The sequence below is a fragment of the Bubalus bubalis genome, chromosome 17 (assembly GCF_019923935.1).
Source record: "Bubalus bubalis isolate 160015118507 breed Murrah chromosome 17, NDDB_SH_1, whole genome shotgun sequence".
Classification (NCBI taxonomy): Eukaryota; Metazoa; Chordata; class Mammalia; order Artiodactyla; family Bovidae; genus Bubalus; species Bubalus bubalis.
The window spans coordinates 66,199,198-66,221,544 of record NC_059173.1 but is presented as its reverse complement, the minus strand read 5'-3'; the positions used below and the strand labels follow the sequence as shown (position 1 = coordinate 66,221,544).

At 48.5% G+C, this 22,347-nt stretch overlaps 2 protein-coding genes across 6 annotated transcripts in view; one reads left to right on the top strand and one right to left on the bottom strand.

The window, feature by feature from the left end:
* Positions 1-3,219, top strand: part of GATB (glutamyl-tRNA amidotransferase subunit B) — a 119,972-nt gene extending 116,753 nt beyond the window's left edge. Inside the window, exon 14 of the transcript XR_006545704.2 lies at positions 2,714-3,219. The gene's annotated coding sequence lies outside the window, so the exon portion shown is untranslated. The remainder of the gene's footprint in view (positions 1-2,713) is intronic.
* FHIP1A (FHF complex subunit HOOK interacting protein 1A) overlaps positions 1-22,347 on the bottom strand; it is a 312,881-nt gene that overhangs the window by 7,702 nt on the left and 282,832 nt on the right. For all 5 annotated transcript variants that reach the window (XM_044930522.2, XM_044930521.2, XM_044930526.2 and 2 more), the window contains 2 exons: positions 11,796-11,986; positions 8,947-10,080 (listed from right to left, as the gene is read on the bottom strand). In XM_044930522.2, the coding sequence (XP_044786457.2) occupies positions 8,947-10,080; positions 11,796-11,986 (1,325 nt within the window). The remainder of the gene's footprint in view (positions 1-8,946; positions 10,081-11,795; positions 11,987-22,347) is intronic.

Genomic DNA, 22,347 nt, shown 5'->3' with positions numbered 1-22,347 from the left:
AGGCCTCCCTGTCCATCCCAACTCCCAGAGTTCACTCAGACTCACGTCCATTGAGTCAGTGACGCCGTCCAGCCATCTCATCCTCTGTCGTCCCCTTCTCCTCCTGCCCCCAATCCCTCCCAGCATCAGAGTCTTTTCCAGTGAGTCAACTCTTAGCATGAGGTGGCCAAAGTACTGGAGTTTCAGCTTTAGCATCATTCCTTCCAAAGAAATCCCAGGGCTGATCTCCTTCAGAATGGACTGGTTGGATCTCCTTGCAGTCCAAGGGACTCTCAAGAGTCTTCTCCAACACCACAGTTCAAAAGCATCAATTCTTCGGTGCTCAACTTTCTTCACAGTCCAACTCTCACATCCACACATGACCACTGGAAAAACCATAGCCTTGACTAGACGAACCTTTGTTGGCAAAGTAATGTCTCTGCTTTTCAATATGCAAACATTAGCAGCCATCAAAAGTTTAAGTAACAAAGTCTTCCTGTTGTTAAAGAATAGCAAACACCTACAAACTATGTTTACCAACAGCAGCATTGAGAAGGGGTGGGGCTGTCCATCCCCCACAGGCACCAGAGAAAGACTCTTGCCAATATCACTATATGGAAGAACCGATGGAAAAGACTCTGTACTCCCAATGTAGAGGGCCCAGGTTCTATCCCTGATCAGGGAACTAGACCCCTCCTACCATAATAAAGACCCAGCGCAGCCAAATAAATTTTTTTTTAAAAAAAAAGAAGATTAGAGGTGAAGGAGGCCTTGGCTATAATTTTAGAGCCACAACTTTAAGTTGTGGAGGGGAGGGACTGAGTGCTCAGTTTGGAGAACTGGAGTCTGGTGTATCCAAGTTTCCTTAAACAAGAAATTCCCTAAGACCATAAAAGCAGTTCATTTAAAAAAAAAAAAAAAATAGACAAAAGGAAGCTTCAACTAACTTGGGTCACTAGAAAAATAATATGATTTCCATTTGAGTTGATTGAAGACAAGGAAAATCCAGAAAATAAATCTGGCATTAATAAAATTACTTGAAGATATTTTCCATTTTCACCAAAAAAGTGGTCCATTAAGCAAAATCAATGAGAATTTTCTATTTCCCCCAGTGGAGCTATTGATGATGCCTCTAAACCATGGCATGTTTTTGACAAAAGCACATAACCCCTGATGAATAAACATGCCTTGTGAAGATTTCACCAACATCAATATGGGTTTAACAAATACTCCATCACAAGGTGCTTCGTTCAGAAGCCTTGGCAGTGGGAGCGGGTAAGGGAGAGGGTAAACCTTTGTAAGAAGGCAGACACTGTCTGTGAAAAAGTACTCGCAATTGTAGTTTCTGCCACTACAAACACAGATGCTGTCTCTAAGGCACCTTAGAGCCAGGAGAGACACCTTGCATCTGAGTGTCAAGACTGGCCCCAACTTCCCCGGGAGGGGGCAGAGCTCCTGAGTCACTTTTCATGGCACAGGGAGGTCAATGAATTCTTCGAATAGAGAGCCCCTGCTTATAAAACAAAGCTGGGAGAGATTGCCAAACACATTCAGAAATTCTGGATTGCAATACCACTATGACAGCATCTTGATGGGGTTCCACCAAGAACCCCCAAAATGTCACCAGCAGCTCTACTTAATTCTAGTCTTCCAGACAATCTGCCAGGGGAGCCACTGTCCTCACTCCCCAACCCCAACCTGGGCTCACGCCCACCCCGGCCCCGCTCCCCTGCAGTCCCTGGGACTCAGCATCTGTTTCCTTCCAGAGGAACAGAGACAGGTGACTCAGGTGACACTTGGGTGGGAAGCGTCTCCTATAAAACGTATCTCCTTGGACTTCCCTGGTGGTACAGTCAATAGGAATCCACACGCCATGAATAAACGTGCCTTATGAAGATTTCACGAACATTAATACAGTTTAACAAAACATACTTCATCACAAGATGCTTCATTCAGAAGCCTTGGTAGTGGAGAGGGTAAACCCAAGGGACACGCGTTTGAGCCTTGGTCCGGGCAGATCCTATATGCTCTAGGGCAGCTGAGCCTGTGCTCTAGAGCTCCGGAACCACGATACAGGCTGCAGCTACTGGAGCCCGTGTGCCTAGAGCCCATGCTGCAAAGCAAGAGAAGACACCACAATGAGAAGTCTGTGCAGCACAACGAAGAGGAGGCCCTGCTCACTGCAATGAGAGAAAGCCTGCGCAGCAACAGAGACCCAGTGCAGCCAAAATAATTTAAAAACATCTCCTTAACGAGAGCCCTCAACCTCCCGGCCATCCTACAAACACAAAGGCCGCATGGCCCAGCACTCCTGTCAGGGAGGAACCCCAGCCTGCCGCCACGCCTGGGAGAGTCCGTCATCACTGTCTCACTTCAACAACAGAGCATCAGGCCAAGGTCAGCAGACTGTCATTATAATCCACTAACCCCAGTAACTACAGCTTCTTAGGCATGTGCAATAAGAAACATATATTAAACCCTTTCAAGTTCCTGTTTGATTCTAGCACTTTCAAAAAACCTCCTGAGTGAAATGCAGGAGGAAGGGGAAACGGGCAAGCAGCTGAAAATGAGAAAACTCGGTTACAGTTCAGAAAGCCACTGGGAATGTGGGAATGAGCCACTGCGGAAATGAGGGTGTATTTTTCCCCTTCTAGAAGACAGATTAAGTTCACACTCATAACATACTGAATTTTCAGAACAACAAATGATAAGCCACCCCCTTCTCTCCCCTCAGGCCTCTTCCCCTGCTTCAGCGACCCCCACCCTGACCGGTGCTTCCTAACTCCAAGGGCTGCCACCATCATTCTGAGCCTCAGCTCCGCCAACTCCCCCTGGGAACCACCTCCCGAACGCAGACCGTCACCTCCACCTCCCCTGCCAGCACTGCCTGAGGTCGGTCTCCTCACTTGTCTGGTGTTCAGCAACAGTTTTTTTATTTTAATAAAGATTAAAATGATTAAAAATTTTTCTTCTTCTAAGAGTACAGGGGTATAAAATAAAGAATAGGCCTCTTGCCAGAGGCAACTCCTGTTAACAGATCCAAGTGCATTCTTCCAGCAATGTTTCATGTATATAATAAACTATAATAATTGAGTTATCATTAAAAACATGAATCACTTATTATGTGCCAGGCAGTGTAGTAACCACTTTTCATGTATTGACTTACTTAAATATTCACAACAACCCTACAAAGTGTGTTTATGGTTGAGTTGGCCAAAAAAGTTCACCTGGGTTTTTCCATAAGATGTGACTCAATCGAACTTTTTGGCCAACCCAACAGTTATCCCCAGGCTGCAGTCCATGGGTCGCAAGACTTGGATACAACTTGGCAGCTAAACCACCACCACCAAAGACGATGCAGAATGTCACGTGCACCGTGAGTAAACGGGGTCACAATCTTCATTCAGGCCATCTGTTTCCAGCGTCGATACTCTTAACCAACACACGGTCCTGCTTCCCAGGGCGAGAGTCTGTGTGTGTGTGTGTGTGTACCTCCTGGTGCTTTTTTAAATAAATGATAACATGACAGTACCGTCCACACACTGTTCAGCCTCTCCTTTTTGCGCTGCAGTGTCTCCCCCAGAGACTATGCCGTGTCACCATGCACAGAGCCATCCTGTTCATTCACAAGACATCTGGTTGCCAGGGGTGTGACATGAACAAAATAGTCCCCTACTGGTGGACGCTTGGGTGACTTCTATTATAAGTAATGCTACAATGAGCATCTCTGTGTACGCACCTCAGCCCATCGTGTGACCACAGCTGTGAAAATGCTTCTGGAAACACTATTACTCCTGCATTCTGAACCCAGATACAATGACAAGTCTCTTAGTTGGATCTTCCTGGCACCAGTCTCTCCTCACTCCAGTGCTCCCTCCACAGTCTTCAAGACTGGCCTTTCCAAACAGGAATCTGGTCACATCACTCACCCACTCTGACAGGGAATCTTCAGGGCCTGGAGCACAAGCTCCCACTCCTCAGCGTGGCCTGAGGGCTCCCTGAGTCAGCGTACACCAGTCCTGTGGCTTCCTCTCTACTCCCGAGATCCAGGCCTTGTCACCCGCCGTGTGGCGGCAGGCTCCTTCTCTTCACCTGCTGTTTCCCCTGCCTGACTGTCATTCTCAGCTGCTTGTACCCAGAAGCTTCTCTTCTCTATGGCCCCGCTCTGTGAAGCCTTTCCCACTCCCCGCACTGGGCCTCCATAGGATCTGGATACTATGACTAATAATACATTTCTCACGAAGAGCATACAGTTCTTTGCTGATGTCTCCTCTGAAAGTCTACAAATCCCTTCATTTCTGAGTCCTTAGCACAGAGTATCAGGGGACTGATAAAAGATTGCTGAATGCACGAATAAATAAAATAAATTAGATAAATGAAATGGAATGCTTTGATTTAGCTGAGTACTAAGTTCATTTCTGCAGAAATTAGGATCCCATGGAGAGTGCATGGTAAGTCACTTCAGTCATGTCCGACTTTTTATGACCCCATGGACTGTAGCTCTCCAGTCTCCTCTGCCCATGGGATTCTCCAGGCAAGAATACTGGAGTGAGTTGCCATTTCCTCCTCCAGGAGATCTTCCCAACCCAGGGGTTGAACCCGTTATCACCTGCGGCTCCGTAATGCAGGCAGATTCTTTATCACTGAGCCACCAGGGAAGCCCTCCATGGAGAGAGGGAAGTTAAACCAAATGTTGCAGAACAAACTCAGAAGTTTGGACATGACAAAGTTCACATACATGGAGAGAGGAAAGAAGCTATACAAGGTTCAAAGGAGGAAACAGGCGAGGTTTTAGTTAAAATTACCTATATGTATCCAAATCTCAGATTCTGGTTTGTTGATTTTCAGGTGTACCATATTCAAAATATTGATGTTACTTAATATGTGATTTATTAGATTTTTTTTGGTCCTAAGCTAACTATGTGGATCACAACAAACTGTGGAAAATTCTGAAAGAGATAGGACTACCAGACCACCTCACCTGCCTCCTGAGAAACCTATATGCAGCTCAAGAAGCAACAGTTAGAACCAGACGTGAAACAATGGACTGGTTCAAAATTGAGAAAGGAGTATGTCAAGGCTGTATAGCGTCACCCTGCTTGTTTAACTTCTATGCAGAGTACAACATGTGAAATGTCAGGCTCAATGAAGCACAAGTTGGAATCAAGATTATCGGGAGAAAGAAATATCAATAATCAGGTACACAGATGATACCACCCTTATGGCAGAAAGCAAAGAGGAATTAAAAGGCCTCCTGATGAAAGTGAAAGAGTAGAGTGAAAAAGCTGGCTTAAAACTCAACATCCAGAAAACTAAGATCGTGGCGTCCGGTCCCATCACTTCATGAGAAATAGATGGAGAAACAACGGCAACAGTGACAGACTTTATTTTCTTGGCTCCAAAACCACTGCACTGAGTGACTACAGCCATGAAATCAAGATGCTTGCTCCTTGGGAGAAAAGCTATGACACCCTAGATAGTATGTTAAAAAGCAGAGACACTACTTTACCGACAAAGGTCTGTCTAGTCAAAGCTATGGTTTTTCCAGAAGTCATGTATGGATGTAAAAGTTGGACCATAAAGAAGGCTGAGCACTGAAGAATTGATGCTTTCTAACTATGGTGCTGGAAGAGACTCTTGAGACTGCAAGGAGATCAAACCAGTCAATCCTAAAGGAAATCAGTCCTGAGTATTCACTGGAAGGACTGATGCTGAAGCTGAAACTCCAATACTTTGGGCACCTGATTCGAAGAGCCGACTCACTGGAAAAGACCCTGATGCTGGGAAAGATTGAAGGCAGGAGGAGAAGGGGATGACAGAGGATGAGATGGTTGGCTGGCATCACTGACTTAATGGACATGAGTTTGAGTAAGCTCCAGGAGATGGGGAAGGACAGGGGAGCCTGGTGTGTTACAATCCATGGGGTCGCAAAGAGTTGGACACGACTCAGGGATGGAACAACAATACTTTGTTTCTTCAATTTACTTAGAGCCCAGGGATGAAGCTCCTTTGTCAGAAGACTAGTATTCTAAAGAGCAATCTTCACTAGCAGTGGGTAGTCCTGCTGTCCTGGAGAACACAGCAGGCAAATTGGAAGTCCTGCTGAATGAGAGCAGATGGGGTACCCGGAGGGCAGAGCTGATGTTAGCTGTGTCCTTCCTCCCAGCAAAATCCGCCTCGCCCTCAGTGGGCCAGGGCCCTCATGCTCCCCACCCTCCCCTTATCAACTGGGAAAAGCCAGATTACCTAATCCTTTTTACTTAGGATTGACTGATTGAATTTTAATTAAAACTCATTTACACTGAAATGTTATCTGAGCTAGAACTTAAAGCCTTTTAATTGTGGAATTAAAAGCCCTCTCCCTGTTTGAACAAATTTTCAGCCATCAGTAAATAGATGAAGAAATGTTGGAGGAGGTGGCAGAGAGTGCTGAGATCATGTCAGCCAACCTGGTTGGACCCAAAGATGCTGTGACTTCAGGTAATCTGGGTGATCCAAGCAGGTGGGAAGGGGGCGCGGTCCTTCCCCACCAAGCTGTCCCCTCCTGGCCGGGGAAGGCCGAGCCTCAGCTGAGGCTGCTGGAGGCTGCCTGCGGCGACAGTAACGACGCCCCCTCCACCCGCAGGTCACATTCAGTTGTCCCGGGTTAGGACGCCACGGCCACCTGGCTGAAGTGCCCGAGTCAGGAGTCCCCAGAGGCCTGACTCCAAGGCCGGTCTGTCGCTCTGGGATGCTGGCTCCTTCAGGACCCTCTCCTCTAACTGAACGCCTCTCAGGGGTCCCACCTCAGCTGCCCCCAGGCCTGAGGAACCTCCCTCTGTGCTGGTTCCCTCTGTGCCATGATTTCCAGATTCAGACTGTAAAAGCAGGACCCTGTGGGGCCTTCCCAGGACAGACCTCCCCCATGTCTCCCGCCTGCCTCTTATCTGCAGAGAAACTTTAGCCAAAGAAAAAAATTAATCAGAAAACTGCAAAAGCAAAGGAAAATAGTCAAGCAAGACAAATAATACTTTATCTGTTAAACAACATCAAGGACCTTTTGTTCCTCTTCAAAGGCTATAGACAATATTCTAAGTGATGTCCTGTGAGCTGTTCTGCAGATGTTTTGCAACTGTTTTTCAAACCCCCACAAGATAGAAAAAGTTAACCACATGATGACCAGACTCTGGCCATGACCTAAGCTGCCACAATTCTGAGAACTGGCCTCAAAGTAACAGGAACAAACCAGCCCTGGAACTGAAGATCAACTGTACTGCAAACAACCAGGCCGATGTTGGTCAGACTGCTGCGAGACTAAGTTCAAGAAGACTGTCAGAGCTGACAGCGCCTGTCCCACCTGAGGTCCCCTCCCTCCACCTGTGCACACCTGAAGCTCCCCTTGAAAAGCTCTTGCCCCCGATCAGCAGTGGGGAGGTGGCTTTTGGACATGAGTCCGCCTTCTCCCCAGGTTGCCCGCCTCCTGAATAAAGCATCTTTCTTTTCCCACCAACACGTGTCTCTCAAGTGTTAGCTTTCAACCAGTGAGCAGCCAAATCTGACTTTGGTAATAATTTTACTTGGCTAATAATTTAATAATAATAATTCTACCATAATTCCTCTCCTCAAGCCACTTATGTGATACCCTAGCCTAGTCCTTTGCCTGTTCCATGATCTCTACCCACTGTTAGGGGTATATCACTGGAACACACCCATTCTTTTATTAGAGTGATGCGTTTATGTGGATCTAAACTCTACTCATGTTTGGATGAAGATTTTGTGATTAATTGAAATGAGTTCCCAGGCAAAGGCATGACTAACTCCAGCGGCCTGCGCTGTCTGTACACAGCCACACTGATTCAAGGGATGTTCTGATCACCTGCTGTATGCTCTGTCCACTGCTCAGGACCAGACAGCGCAGAGACCAAGCCAACAGCTGTGCCCTCATGAAGCACACAAGCCAGTGGAGGAAACCGGAATTGTTTTTTAAAACAATTAACATACAATACATATAAAAACAAATGCTAAGGGGAAAAATAAATTAAGACTAGAGGAGGAGAAGGGGATAACAGAGGATGAGATGGTTGGATGGCATCACTGACTCGATGGACGTGAGTTTGAGCAAACTCCAGGAGATTGTGAAGGACAGTGAAGCCTGGCGTGCTGCAGGCCATAGGGTCGCAAAGAGTCAGGCACAACTTAGTGACTGAACACCAAAAAAGAAGAAATGAGGCTATTAAATAATGAGACTAGACTTCTTTTGTGGTTTAGTGAGTCCTATTGGGGAAGAATTGATGCTTTTGAAGTGTGGTGCTGGAGAAGACTCTTGAGAGTCCCTTGGACTGCAAGGAGATCCAACCAGTCCATCCTAAAGGAGATCAGTCCTGGATGTTCTTTGGAAGGAATGATGCTAAAGCTGAAACTCCAGTACTTTGGCTACCTCATGCGAAGAGTTAACTCATTGGACAAGACTCTGATGCTGGGAGGGATTGGGGGCAGGAGGAGAAGGGGACGACAGAGGATGAGATGGCTGGATGGCATCACCGACTTGATGGATGTGAGTCTGAGTGAACTCCAGGAGTTGGTGATGGACAGGGAGGCCTGGCGTGCTGCGATTCATGGGGTCACAAAGAGTCAGGGACAACTTGGTGACTGAACACCAAAAAAGAAGAAATGAGGCTACTAAATAATGAGACTAGACTTCTTGTGTGGTTTAGTGAGTCCTATTGGCCTCTCAAGAGAAGTTACTCAATGGCAAAATATAACCTCTAATTTGCTTGGGGAGGGGGGGCGGGCGGGGAAAAAGACAATCATTACAAGATGATAAAATAAGATAAAAATGAAACCACCCCTCCCTGCTCCTTACAAAAATCCTTCCCCTCTGGTAGGTAAACCGATGATGCTCCTTACCTGCACCTACCTCACTCCTCTGATGCAATACGTACAAGCACTTTCAAAAGCAGAAACCACAAAGCAATCTGAGGGCGTCACCTGTGAACGGGGTGCTCTGCGTCCTTGCAGGACGGTGACTGGCAAAGGCGGCATCATCTCGCGCTCCAAACGGGGATGGCGGGGTCTCCGCGGGGGGAGCCTCAGCTATGAAAGGGTCAAAGTCGTCGTCGTCCTCCTCCTCTGGGTCCTTCTTCCCCTCCTCCTCCGCTCCCCCTTGGCTCTCGTCTTTCTCCCCCTCTGGCTCCTTTGTGACCAGCAAGGCGTCTGGTAAGGAGAGATCCTGCTCCATCAGGCCCTCGGTGCTGGAACCCAGCTCTTTAATGATCTGGTCGTACTGCGCCATGAAGTCTTCACCCTCGGGGACTGCCGCTGTCGGCTGGGCACCGGGCTCTGCCTCGGGGCTGGGGGCTACTGACTCGGGGGCTGGTTCTGGGGTGACCTCAGGCTCATTGGCTGGTGCTGGGTCCCTGGACACACTGTGAAGCACGGCCGAATCGTCCCTGCCATGCTCCTCCTCCGACTCCGTCTCTGGCTCAGGGCCAAGCAGGGGGCCGTTGTTCAGGGGGGCACCCTGGACCTGGGTCTGGGCTGGGGGCCTCGCGGAGTCCTCCTGTGAACCACGCACGTCTTCAGCATCCTTCTCAGCACACAGCCTGTACACCATCACATCGTCCTGGAAGTCAGACTCCTCGATGTAGGCCCCTTTGAAGAGCAGGATGGCGTTCTTCTTCATCTCCTGGATGTGTGTGGGGGGGTCCACAGGGGCCGGGGGGCTGGCGTTCTCGGCATCCTCGTACGGCCCGGGGGAGCCGCCGCCGGTCCCCGAGGAGATCCCCGTGTCGTAGCTGTCGTCCCATTCCAGCTCCGGGTGGCTCTTCTCCTTCCCGGGAGCCAGCGGGGGCCCGGTCGTCCCAGGGACCTGCTGTGGAAGCCGGAGCACAGGGGAGGCGGAGCCCGGGACCCTCTCCTCCGGCGGGCCCAGGCAGAATGCCTCGGGGTCGGGGGAGTCTCCGTCGTACAGGGCGGACCACACGCGGCAGTCCCGCATGCAGCGGAGGATGTTGGAGTGGGCCTCCCAGAGGTACTGCAGGTAGCTGATGTCCAGGGCTTTGCCGTACTCCACGATGCAGGCCGACGGCGGCAAGGCCTCGGGCAGCGGCTGCTCTGCGGGCCCTGCCCCAGGAGACACACCAGTCAGAACGGGTGCGGCCCTGCGGGGCCGCCGAGACCCTGTCCCCCCGGCCACTGTGGTTCTAAAGACTTCTGACCATGATTCTCAAAGAACAAAAAATGGTTACAGTTTTAGGAAGAAAAAATAAAACCAGAAACTCTACCCTCATAGAAGATACAAAACCAATCTGGCCATCACCAGCGGAAGTCTGTTACTGGGTGTCAGCCTTTAGAGAAATGTGAGCAACCTCTCAAGCTGTCGGGAGGATTAAGTGAAGTAATATTTCCAATATGGCACCTGCCATAGAGCAGGTAATAATTAAAAAGATTTTCCTTTGACTCTAAAGTAGAAAGCCTATATAATCCATGAACTTGGAAAACGGATTTTCTCTAGAAAACCCTGGGCTTTTGAGAAGCCTGTTAATTCATTCTGCCATCCTGAGAATTACTGGGAGTTTTATGTTCCAAGTAGTGTCTTGTGATAAATTTTCATATTCACTACCAAAATAGCCCCTTTAACCTGAGAATGATACACTGACTACCTTTGATGTTACAAGCTCTCAACCATGTAACTGAAACAGCTATGCAAACATCTGCACTGAAGTTTACATTTCCTTTAGGAAAAAAATGGACTCAGACAAGGGCAAACACAAATTCTACCGTTTCTTTAAGAGTCTACCAGCCGGCAGGCGCTTTATTGGTGCTGTCGAATTTAATCCTCACAGGCCTATGTGGAGACACTGTTTTCTCCATTTACAGATGAAGAAACTGAGGCTCAGAGACAAAGTTCACCCGAGAGCCAGGGGCAGAGCCACAGGTCAGGCCACAATCCTACTCCCCACCTCCCCAAGTCAAGGTCATCTCACATCAACCTCTCTCCTTACTTCGTTCCAGCCTCTTCATTATCTAAAATAAGGGCTAACTCTACCTTAGCTATAGCCGACTCCAACCCCCAGCCCCATGCTGTTTAAAAAGACGTGTGAATACAACACATCTCATACTTGTACACTGAGGATGCTGCTAGAAAGCCTAGTGGAAACTGAGGTGTGGGGACACTGACGGGGTGAGAGCTGGGCACGTCAGTGAATACTTATTACAGCTGTAAGAAGCAGAAAAGGAGCCTTAGCTAGTCAGTCATAAAAGAAACAGGACTCACTGCAGCATACCCTGTCTACTGAGAGAGACACACATCCAGGGAGAGATGGAATCCGGTATCCTTTTGTTTATAAAGACTATCACTAGAGAGGGCTGCCTGGCAGGCTGGGACCTGGGACCCCACGCTTCAGTGCTTACACCTGGACGTGCATCTCCTCTTCCCCTCCAGCAACAGAATACAAAGAAGCTATAAGGAACTAAAAATAACTTCATGCATGCACAGATGGGGCAAATTATGAAAAACAGCACACAAAAAGGCCTGAACTGAACTGCCACCCCCCCCCCCCCCCTCCGGCGCCAGAAGCAAAAGCAGGGCGCTGAGCACGGTCCCGGGGCACAGCACCACCAGGGGGTCGGCAGACCACCCAAGCCACCCCCTGACCCCACCCTCACCCCATTTAAGGGACCAGCTTGGCCCCCGGCTTGGGGAGCAAGCAAGGGCATCTGTTTCTTGTTCTTGGGCTGCAGCAAGAGGCCCGGAAAGCCCTGCTGAATTCCTCCCCTGGCCTCTTGTCACTTTCTATCGCTAAAGGGTCAGTGATGCAGGCCGGCCACACCCCTACCTGGGCTGTCACGCCTGCACTGTGACCAGAGAATATAATCCCTCTCCTGGTTCCCAAGTGTCAGGGTGATCCCGCTGGAGCAACAGGCGGGGGTCAGGGCGAGCAGCTTGGCCGCAGACACAGAGTAACAGTCTCTCTCCTTCACAGCCCACCTCTGACTCAGCATCATGTGATTGCAAGGGATCAGATACCTGGAAGACAAAAAGGGCCGCGTTCAGTGTCTGCAGATCCATTCCCGTGATCTGGGGGCTCATCCTTTCTGCACCTTCACTCCAGCCCCCTGGGCTCACTCCTGAGCTTCAAGCCTGTCAAGGGCTGCCTTTTTCCGACAGCAGATCTAAGGGCCCTCACAGTTTAGCGTCCCCAAACTTCCCCACTCTTAATGGATGCGCTGCCCCTCTGCGCCCCGGGCCTTCACCTCTGCTGTAACCTCTCTCTGCAGCATGCTTCCCCTGCCCCTGCCAGACACCTGCCTTGTCGTCCTGCAAACTCCAGCTTCAGTGTCGCTTTCTCCAGGAAGGCATCCGGGCTTCCCACTCCAAGGTGGAGACACCCTCTGCCTCCACTACGCTCGTGGCCCTCTGCTAAGGCACTGCTATCAGAATCACAACTGTTTTGGCGTCTGCCTTCTCAACATGACGTGCTCCCAGAAGCAGAACCTCCTTCAAGAGTTCTGCCTCATGATCCCGTGGGCAGTGCTCAGAGTGGGCGCCGGATGACAGAAGCTGCACAGAAGGGCAAAGGCCCTGCCAGAGCGCCAGCCTGCTCTCCTGCTCTCCCGTGGGGCCATGAGAATATTGTGCCACAGCGTTCTGGCACCAGTTCTGAAGGAGCTGTATGTAAGGTGGGTGGTGTCCCCACACCGCCAAGCAAGCAGTGCTCCAGGCTGAAGGTGTCCTTCGGTTCAACTCAAGTCTGGCACTGTCTACTCGGAGGTGGCCGTGGAGCCCACTGGCTGAGGGTTTGGTCCTATAAGACTTCCCAACACACACACACACACACACACACACACTTCAGATGCCAGTCACAAGTCCAGGCTGTCACCTGTGCTCCTGAGGTTCCAACAACCCCCTCTTGGTTTGATCAATTTGCTAGAGCAGTGCACAGAACTCAGAGGCTTTTTTTTTAACTTATTAATTTTATATCGGAGCACAGCCAGCTAACAATCTTGTGGCAGTTTCCAGTGGACAGCAAAAGGACTCAGCCAGATACATGCATGTGTCCATTTTCCCCCAATTCCCCTCCCATCCAGGCTGCTACGTAACATTGAGCAGAGTGCCCTGTGCTATACAGTAGGTCCTGGCTGGTTCAGTTCAGTTCAGTCGCTCAGTCATGCCCGATTCTTTACAACCCCATGAACCGCAGCACGTCAGGCATCCCTGTCCATCACCAACTCCAGGAGTCCACCCAAACCCATGTCCATCGAGTTGGTGATGCCATCCAACCATCTCATCCTCTGTTGTCCCCTGATCCTCCTGCCTTCAATCTTTCCCAACATCAGGGTCTTTTCAAATGAGTCAGCTCTTCGCATCAGATGGCCAAAATGTTGAAGTTTCAGCCTCAACATCAGTCCTTCCAATGAACACCCAGGCCTGATCTCCTTTAGGATGGACCCACTTAAAATACAGCAGTGTGTACCTGTCCATCCCAAACTCCCTAACTATTCCCCCACCACCTAAGTTTCTTCTCTAAATCTGTGAGTCTGTTTCTCTTTTGTAAATAAAGAACTCAGAGACACATTACTTACTAGGTCACTGGTTTTTAGGAAAGGCTGTAACTCAGGAACAGTCTGATGGAGAGATGCAGGGGGTCAGCGGTGGGGGAGGCTATGGAGGTTCCATGTCATCTCCTGGCCCCTCTCTGCCAGCACCTCCACCAACGGGAGGCTCTCCAAAGCCAGCGGTTGTGGGGGTTTATGGAGGTTTCACTGCGGTCATGGCTAATTTTGAATCACTGACCATTGGCACTTAATTCAGCCTTCTCCTCTCCCCGGGTATCAGGGGCTCAGAAGAAAAAGGACAAAGACCAAACATGTATTTCTTCTCACGAACCACAACATCACAGTGGCGCAGGGCTCAGCATGGAGCACTGGGCCCCGTTTCACACCAAGCACTCTTGGGAGTGGGTGACAAAGCACCTCAGAACCATCACACAGCTGGGGACAAGAGCACCTCAGGACCATCACACAGCTGGGGACAAGAGCATCTCAGGATCATCACACAGCTGGGGACAAGAGCATGTGGGCAGCCATTTCTGACACACTCGGAGCACACCGGCAGGCTGAGAGGCTGGAATCAAGAGCGTTTCAGTGGCTTCCTTTCCTAACAGGGAGAAAGATCACGCTGTTTGTTTAAACAAAGATGGAACAAACAGGACGGAAGCCTCATGGCCAGAGCCAAGTGCCCCACGTTTGTGCAGGAGCCAATTCCAGAGACCCCGAGCCCTGAGGCGGACAACTGCAATCTTCAATAAACCTGCATGTTTTTGTTTCTGTATTTAGCTTTCAAGAGAGAGGCAGTACAGAGGAAAACAAGCGATGATTAAGGATTCAGAGAAAAAGATAAAAGTACAACTTCCAGGGTATGTCCCGAGGCCAGTAAACATTGAGCCATCTTCCACAGCTCCTGCGGATCCACAAGAGGAAAACCTATGTTTGCATTAATGACTGACCTGCTGCAAGTGCCTGGGTCAAGGAGGAAAAGAGATTTCATTCTCTTCATAGCACCTTACACATTGGTCTTTGTAACATTCATGGTATGAAATGACAAGCTTGCCACTGAACCTTCAGTTCTCAAAAAATAAATCAAGGACTTCCCGGGTGGTCCAGAGGCTAAGACTCCAGGTTCCCAATGCAGGGGCCCTGGATTCGTTCTTTGGTCAGGGAACTAGATTCCACATGCCACAGGCAATCAAATAAGTAACATAAATACAAATAAAGATATATAAATAAATACTTAAATTGTGCTAAGTCACTTCAGTCATGTCCGACTCTTTGTGACCGTATGGACTGTCGCCAGGCTCCTCTGTCCATGGGATTCCCCAGCAAGAATACTGGAGCGGGTTACCATGCCCTCCTCCGGGGAATCTTCCCGACCCAGAGATCGAACCCATGCCTCTTGCGTTTCCTACACTGGCGGAGCATATAAGAGGAGGTGGGTTCTTTACCGCTAGTGCTACTACCTTTAATCAGTAAATCAAATCATGCCTCATTCAACCCAAACCTTAGCTAGATGGCCAAGTAAGGCAGACGCAGTCTGCCCTCCCACACTCATATGCACACGACACACACAGACACCTGAGCCTAGACCCCATCTCTAAGATCCAGACACACCCCGCGCGTCTGACGCAGCAGTATTGACTTGCAAGTGCAGGTTCATGGAACTCAGAGGGTCTAAGAACAAACAGCAAAGACAGGAGAGGCAGTGTGGGAAACGGGCCCGGTCTATTATCCTCATCCTCAGGGGATGTGTGCCTGAGTCCTACTGGAGAGGAAACAGATCCTATAGGCAGGAAATGGAAGAGCTCTTTTCACGAGGATCTCGGTGAGAGGAGTCGCTTTGTGGACCAAGAGTGATGCAAAGGAGAGAAGCCTTCTCTGGCCTGCACGGTTCTGGCCCCAAGGACACACAGGGAGGCCGTGCTGGTCCAGCCCTCGTGCCCTCCATCACCCCCGAGCCCTCTCAGGAGCGGGGACATGGCAGGGACCGAGGGAGGCAGCACGGATCAAGGGCTCAGCAGAGACGCTCCTGTGGCAACTGCACCGGGGCACAGACGTGTGCGGAGCCCGTGCAAGACCCCACCCTTGGGCTCCCACAGGGGCCACGGTCTCAGACAAGGGGCAGGGGGGCGGGCAAGAGCCAGGGAAGCCTGTCCTGTGGTTGCCGATGCGAACTCTTCTGCCGTCACAGGCGAGAGAGGCCCGGGGAAATTCACATTATACAGGATTTATATTGTATCCTTATTCTCATCATTAATTATTTAAGAAACAACCTGCTTCAATGCTTTTATATACTCCAGGAACTTGATGACTACTTACAGCTCAAACCAAGCATATTTCATGACTTAAGTTGATATACATAGATTTCTACTCTTTATTCAAAGAATAAAAAAAAAAATGGAACAGTGGACCAAACTTAATAGTGCTATTTATCAAATATCACCGGTGGGTAGCTTGGCATTATATTAGAATAAATAGTGATTGGGAATTTGCAACTTTGCAAATACACACTTTCCGTAGAAACTAAGAATTTTCTTCTGAGTAAATCAAATAAAGGGATCCCCCAGTGGTTGAAGGAGAGGGTTCTATACAATTAGAAATTGGAGAGTCAACCCAAATGAATAACACCCCTGCATTTAAAGCAGGACTTCTACTACTGTGCTTCTATAATGAACGACTAACCCAGAGAGAAGCGTGGGGGGACCACACAATAACCCCCATCTGCCCTCAGTTACAGAGAGAGATGAGAAACAGAGTGGACTCAGACGTTCCCCAAACGTCGCCCATCGGGATTAAGTGGCTGATGACAGCAGGAGAATCACTTAGGAAACTTCGTACAGATGTCTGGCATCAAACTATCTTTTCATTTCAACGATATTTGCCTGGGGTGGGATTTTATTTAAGTTCAGGAAGCAGTAAATATTACATAATCGGAAACTAACAAATGGCTTTAGAGGCTCAGGTTACTCAAAGCCATCCCAATACAGCAGGAAAAAAAACTCTTTCCTACATTGTCCTCGCTTTTTTCATTATCTCCCTGGCCCTCTGCAACCCTGGGTCCATGTTCTATGTTATTGGATATCGCTCGTTAAAATAAATCATCATCACTTCTGAAACAATTCAGTGACAACCAATCAATAACAGAGCGTACACACTGCCTGCTGCTACACTGAGTATAAAAACAAACAGCGCGGTCAGGTGTGACGGGCACGCGCGACGCTTCTGAGGAGGTGATAGCGATCTCAGTATGCACCAACGGGCCAAAATCTTAAAAGCAATGTGAGTGAATTTCAAAAAGCTCCTTTGTTTTTCAAAGACGTTTTGGCCGTATTTCTCCTATTCACTGTACCCTAAGTTGGCTTCTTTTCCCCTCTCCTCCAGAAACCTAATGCTCACAGAAGAGGGGAACGTTCCTGAAGTGAACAGACAGCTTCTCTTTGAGCAAAATAGTTTCTACCTGAACACAAAAGGTGATGCAGTTCATAAACCCGACAAAGGACCAGCCCTTGTGAAAGAAAAACCCCAACCAGAATATTCAGAAGTGGCATTCAGGGTATTAAGCAACCCAATGGTGCCTAAACTGGGAAGTGTCATGAACACGGTGGGGGCAGGGGGGTGGGGCACAGAGGGGCGGGGGGTGGGGGCGCGGGCTGGGAGGGGGGGAGGACTGGGAGAGAGGGTACAGGGGGAGGGGCGGGGGGGGCATGTAATCTGTCAGGTGTGTGCCTGTCAGGGGATGGCACCCCACTCCAGTACTCTTGCCTGGAACATCCCATGGATGGAGGAGCCTGGTAGGCTGCAGTCCATGGGGTTGCTAAGAGTCAGACATGACTGAGCGACTTCACTTCCAGTTGTCCCTTTCATGCATCGGAGAAGGAAATGGCAACCCACTCCAGTGTTCTTGCCTGGAGAATCCCAGGGACGGGGGAGCCTGGTGGGCTGCCGTCTATGGGGTCGCACAGAGTCAGACACGACTGAAGTGACTTAGCAGCAGCAGTCTGCCTGTCAGCAGTCCCTGCCTGCCTTTGGCCCATCACAGGTCACATCCTACGAGGTGGACAATTTTCCTTACATTTTCTGTGCCCCTAAATAGCCTATCTGCTGTTGCTGCTAAGTCGTTTCAGTCGTGTCTGACTCTGTGCGACCCCACAGACGGCAGCCCACCAGGCTCCCCTACCCCTGGGATTCTCCAGGCAAGAACACTGGAGTGGCTTGCCATTTCCTTCTCCAATGCATGAAAGGGACAAGTGAAAGTGAAGTCGCTCAGTGGTGTCCGACTCTTCGTGACTCCATGGACTGCAGCCTACCGGGCTCCTCCGTCCATGGGATTTTCCAGGCAAGAGTACTGGAGTGGGGTGCCATTGCCTTCTCGGTACCTTATTCCAACTTACTACTGATTATCTTGCTAAAGGAAAAAAAAATCAGTTACAAACAGATTATCACTTTGAAATGTCAATAGTTAAGAGTGTTTGGGTTGCAACAAAAATTGATGTAGTTTTATCACGTAACAACTGACCTCACTAAAAGGAGTCACATAACCGTCACTGCTCTATTGCCTCTCAGATCTACAGTCTGTCACGCACACTCGAGCGACTACAGCAGCAACAGAAAAGGGCATAAACACATCTCGCAGGTCCCTTAACGTCTAAATGGCTAGAAAAATAAGGACTTTTCATTGCCTTTGCTTTTGGTACAGATTCTAAGTCAGAAAAGACACTGTTCTCATTACAGTAAGCCCCTCTTATCTGCAGGACATACACTCCAAGACCCCCAGTGATGCCCAAAACAGCGGATGGTACTGAACCCTATAAATACTGTGCTTTTTTCTATACATACAAACCTATGATAAAGTTTAGTTTATAGATTAGGCTCAGGAAGAGAATAGCAACAACAGCCAGTAATAGCTATTTTTCCCCAACTTTAGAAAAGTTTTAGTATTAGAAAATGGACAGACATGATAACATCAACATTTTAATTTACAAAATGGTACTGCAGAATGACAAAAAAATCACATCCAGCTCATTTATCCAGTGATAATAGGGTCTGGCCTATTCAGTTTTCACCCTAGAGTACACAACGCGTTAGCTCATGGATCCATTTTTGGAGTATCCAGTAATAAAATATAGCAATTATAACCATATACTGTAATGAAAGTTATGTGAATGCAGTCTGTCTCTCAAAGTGTCTTACTGTGCTGTTCTCTCCCTTCCTGTGATGATCTGAGACCATGAAATGCCTACATGATGGCATGAAGGCAGGTGAATAATGTCAGCCTTGGGATGCAGGCTCAGGCTGCCACTGATCTTCTGACGTAATACAAAGGACGAACGTGTACTTAAGGTGACCCTGGATCACTGAGCCATGAAGATGTTGATGGCTGGATATCAGGGGCAGACTCTGTCGATAACTGGGGATCCTGGCAGGGGAGGCCTGAGATTCCATCACACTACTCAGAACAGCACACAATTTAAAACCTATGAACTGTTTATTTCCAGAAGTTTCCACTTAATATTTCTGGACCACAGTTGACCATAGGTAACTGAAACGTTGGAAAACAGAACCAAAGATAAGAGGGACTCAGTTTGGTTCAGTTGCTCAGTTGTGTCCAACTCTTTGCAACCCCATGGACTGCAGCACGCCAGGCCTCCGTGTCCATCACCAACTCCCTAAGCTTGCTCAAACTCATGTCCATCGAGTCAGTGATGCCATCCAACCATCTCATCCTCTGTCGTCCCCTTCTCCTGCCTTCAAGCTTTCCCAGCATCAGGGTCTTTTCCAATGAGTCAATTCTTCGCATCAGGTGGCCCAAGTATTGGAGTTTCAGCTTCAGCATCAGTTCTTCCAATTCAGGACTGATTTCCTTTAGGATTAACTGGTTTGATCTTCGTGCAGTTCAAGACTTTCAAAGAGCCTTCTCCAATACCACAGTTCAAAAGCATCAATTCTTTGGCACTCAGCTTTCTTTATGGTCCAACTCTCACGTCCATACATGACTCAGCTTTGACTAGATGGACCTAACTGGATACATATCTTATCATTACAGCCTCCACTGTTCACAGCCTTGTTCTCACAATTGTAAATCTCCTTATCTCTTTCTGCTGCAAACTTAGTAGTAACTTCTTCAATCGCATTAATTCTCTCTTAATCTGTATCTTAAATGTTATCTACCCTAAACACTCAGTTTTTTCATTTTAATAATTACAGTTTCCACTTCTAAAATCCCCAGCTGGTTCTTTAAATCTGCGTGTCATTTTTACTTGATTGCCAAAATACCATTTTTAGGGAACTTCCCTAATGGTCCAGTCACTGAGAATCTGCTTCCAGGGCAGGGGACTCGGGTTTGATCCCTGGTAAAGGAACTAAGATCCCACATGCTGCAGGGCAGCTAAGCCTGTGTGCCACAGCTAAGACTCAATGCAGCCAAATAAACAAAAGTAAATTTCTAAAAAAAAAAGTTTTTAGTTTAACAGAAAATAATAAGTATTGGCAAGGATGTGGAGCAACCAGAACTCTGTGCATTGTCAGTGGACTTATAAAATGTGCAGCTATTGTAGAAAAAAAATTTTTCACAGAATGATCCAGCAACTTCACTTCTGGATATCTACACACAAGAAGTGAGAGCAGAGTTCTGAAGAGACATATCTGAGTATCTGCGGCCACAGCAGGGTTATTCACTGCAGCTAAAACGGGAAGCAATCCAAAATGTCCAGTGACAGATAAGTGAGTAACAAATGTGGTGTAAATGATGGTGTATTATTCGGGCTTCAAAAGGATGGAAATTCTGACACCCGCTACAACATGAAAGACTCTTGAAGACACTGTGCTAAGTGAAATAAATCAGGCACCAAAAGACAAATACTACATGAGTCCTTACATGAGGTACCTAGAAGAGGAGAATTCAGAGCAACAGAAGGCGGGATAGTGCTGCCATGGGCTGGGGAGGGTTGGGGGGCAGGCAGGGAGTGAGGATTTAAGGGGTACAGAAGGGGTTTTCTTTGTGAGGTGAGAACAATTCTGGAGATGGATGGTGGCAACGGCTGCACAGTAGCGTGAATGCACGTCACTGAGCTGTGTGGTTAGGTTCTATGTATTTGACTCAGTTCAGCTGCCCAGTCGTGTCCAACTCTTTGCAACCCTATGGACTGCAGCACGCCAGGCTTCCCTGTCCATCACCAACTCCTGGAGTTTACTCAAACTCATGTCCATTGAGTCAGTGATGTCATCCAACCATCTCATCCTCTGTCGTCCCCTTCTCCTCCCGCCTTCAATCTTTCCCAGCAACAGGGTCTTTTCTAATGAGTCAATTCTTGGCATCAGGTGGCAAAAGTATTGGAGTTTCAGCTTCAATGTCAGACCTTCCAATGAACACCCAGGACTGATCTCCTTTAGGATGGACAGGTTGGATCTCCTTGCAGTCCAAGGGACTCTCAAGAGTCTTCTCCAACACCACAGTTCAAAAGCATCAATTTTTCAGCACTCAGCTTTCTTTATAGTCCAATTCTCACATCCATACATGACCACTGGAAAAACCATAGCTTTGACTAGACGGACCTTTATTGGCAAAGTAATGTCTTTGCTTTCATAGCTTTTCTTCCAAGGAGCAAGAGTCTTTTAATTTCATGGCTACAGTCACCATCTGCAGTGATTTTGGAGCCCCAGAAAATCAAGTCTCTCACCGTTTCCACTGTTTCCCCATCTATCTGCCAAGAAGTGATGGGACCGGATGCCATGACCTTAGTGTTTTGAATGTTGAGTGTATTTGACTACAATTAAAAATACTTGCTCTGCCTGAAATTATCACAACATTGTTAATCAGCTATACTCTAATACAAACTAAAAAGTTTAAAAAAAACAGAAAAAGTACTTGTTAAATGGGGATGAGGGGTGGGAGGTGGGTCAGCCATTCAGGTGACAAAGATAGGAAGCAGAGGTTTCCTGCGTGTCTACCACGTGCTGACCTCTACACCTGTCCCAACTCATTCTTCTCAGATTCCCCAGGCAATGTGGCAGAATCAGAAATACAGAAAGTAGTAAATAAAGGGCAACTACTATTATATTCTCATCATCCTCCTCAATAAGGAAACAAAGAAGAAACTCGGGCTGGGAGCACTGGGATCAGAGGCTGCTGCTGCTAAGTCGCTTCAGTCGTGTCCGACTCTATGCGACCCCATAGACGGCAGCCCACTAGGCTCCTCTGTCCCTGGGATTCTCCAGGCAAGAATACTGGAGTGGGTTGCCATTTCCTTCTCCGATGCATGAAAGTGAAAAGTGAAAGTGAAGTCGCTCAGTCGTGCCCAACTCTTAGCGACCCCATGGACTGGAGCCTACCAGGCTCCTCCGTCCATGGGATTTTCCAGGCAAGAGTACTGGAGTGGGGTGGATCAGAGGCTACACCCAGCGCTTTCTCCATGACTCCATTCAGCACCTGCAACCACACACTTTCCTGGGCAACAACAGGCCCTTACTCTCCATGGAAATGCCAAGCACTGACTTGGACGCGCATTTCAATCACGAGCTGATTCCTTCACCTTCATAAGGCACAGAGCTGGCTCTCAAAAGAAGCTTTGACAAATACGACCTCTGAGGACAGTTTTTACCACAAGCACCGCCCTGTGAGTAGACAACGCCATTGGGCAGAGGCGTCTGCCCCCCGGGCTCAGCCTCCCCTGGTGACCAGGGCTGGGACATGGGGCCAGGCTTCCAGGCCCACTGCAGAGGACAGCTGCTTTCCCTGCTGTCAAAGAAGCGACATTCAAGGATCTAACGTTCAAATATAACCAGGATTTACCCTTGTTGGAAGCGAACTTTGGCTTTGACACCAAACAAAAAGGCTTT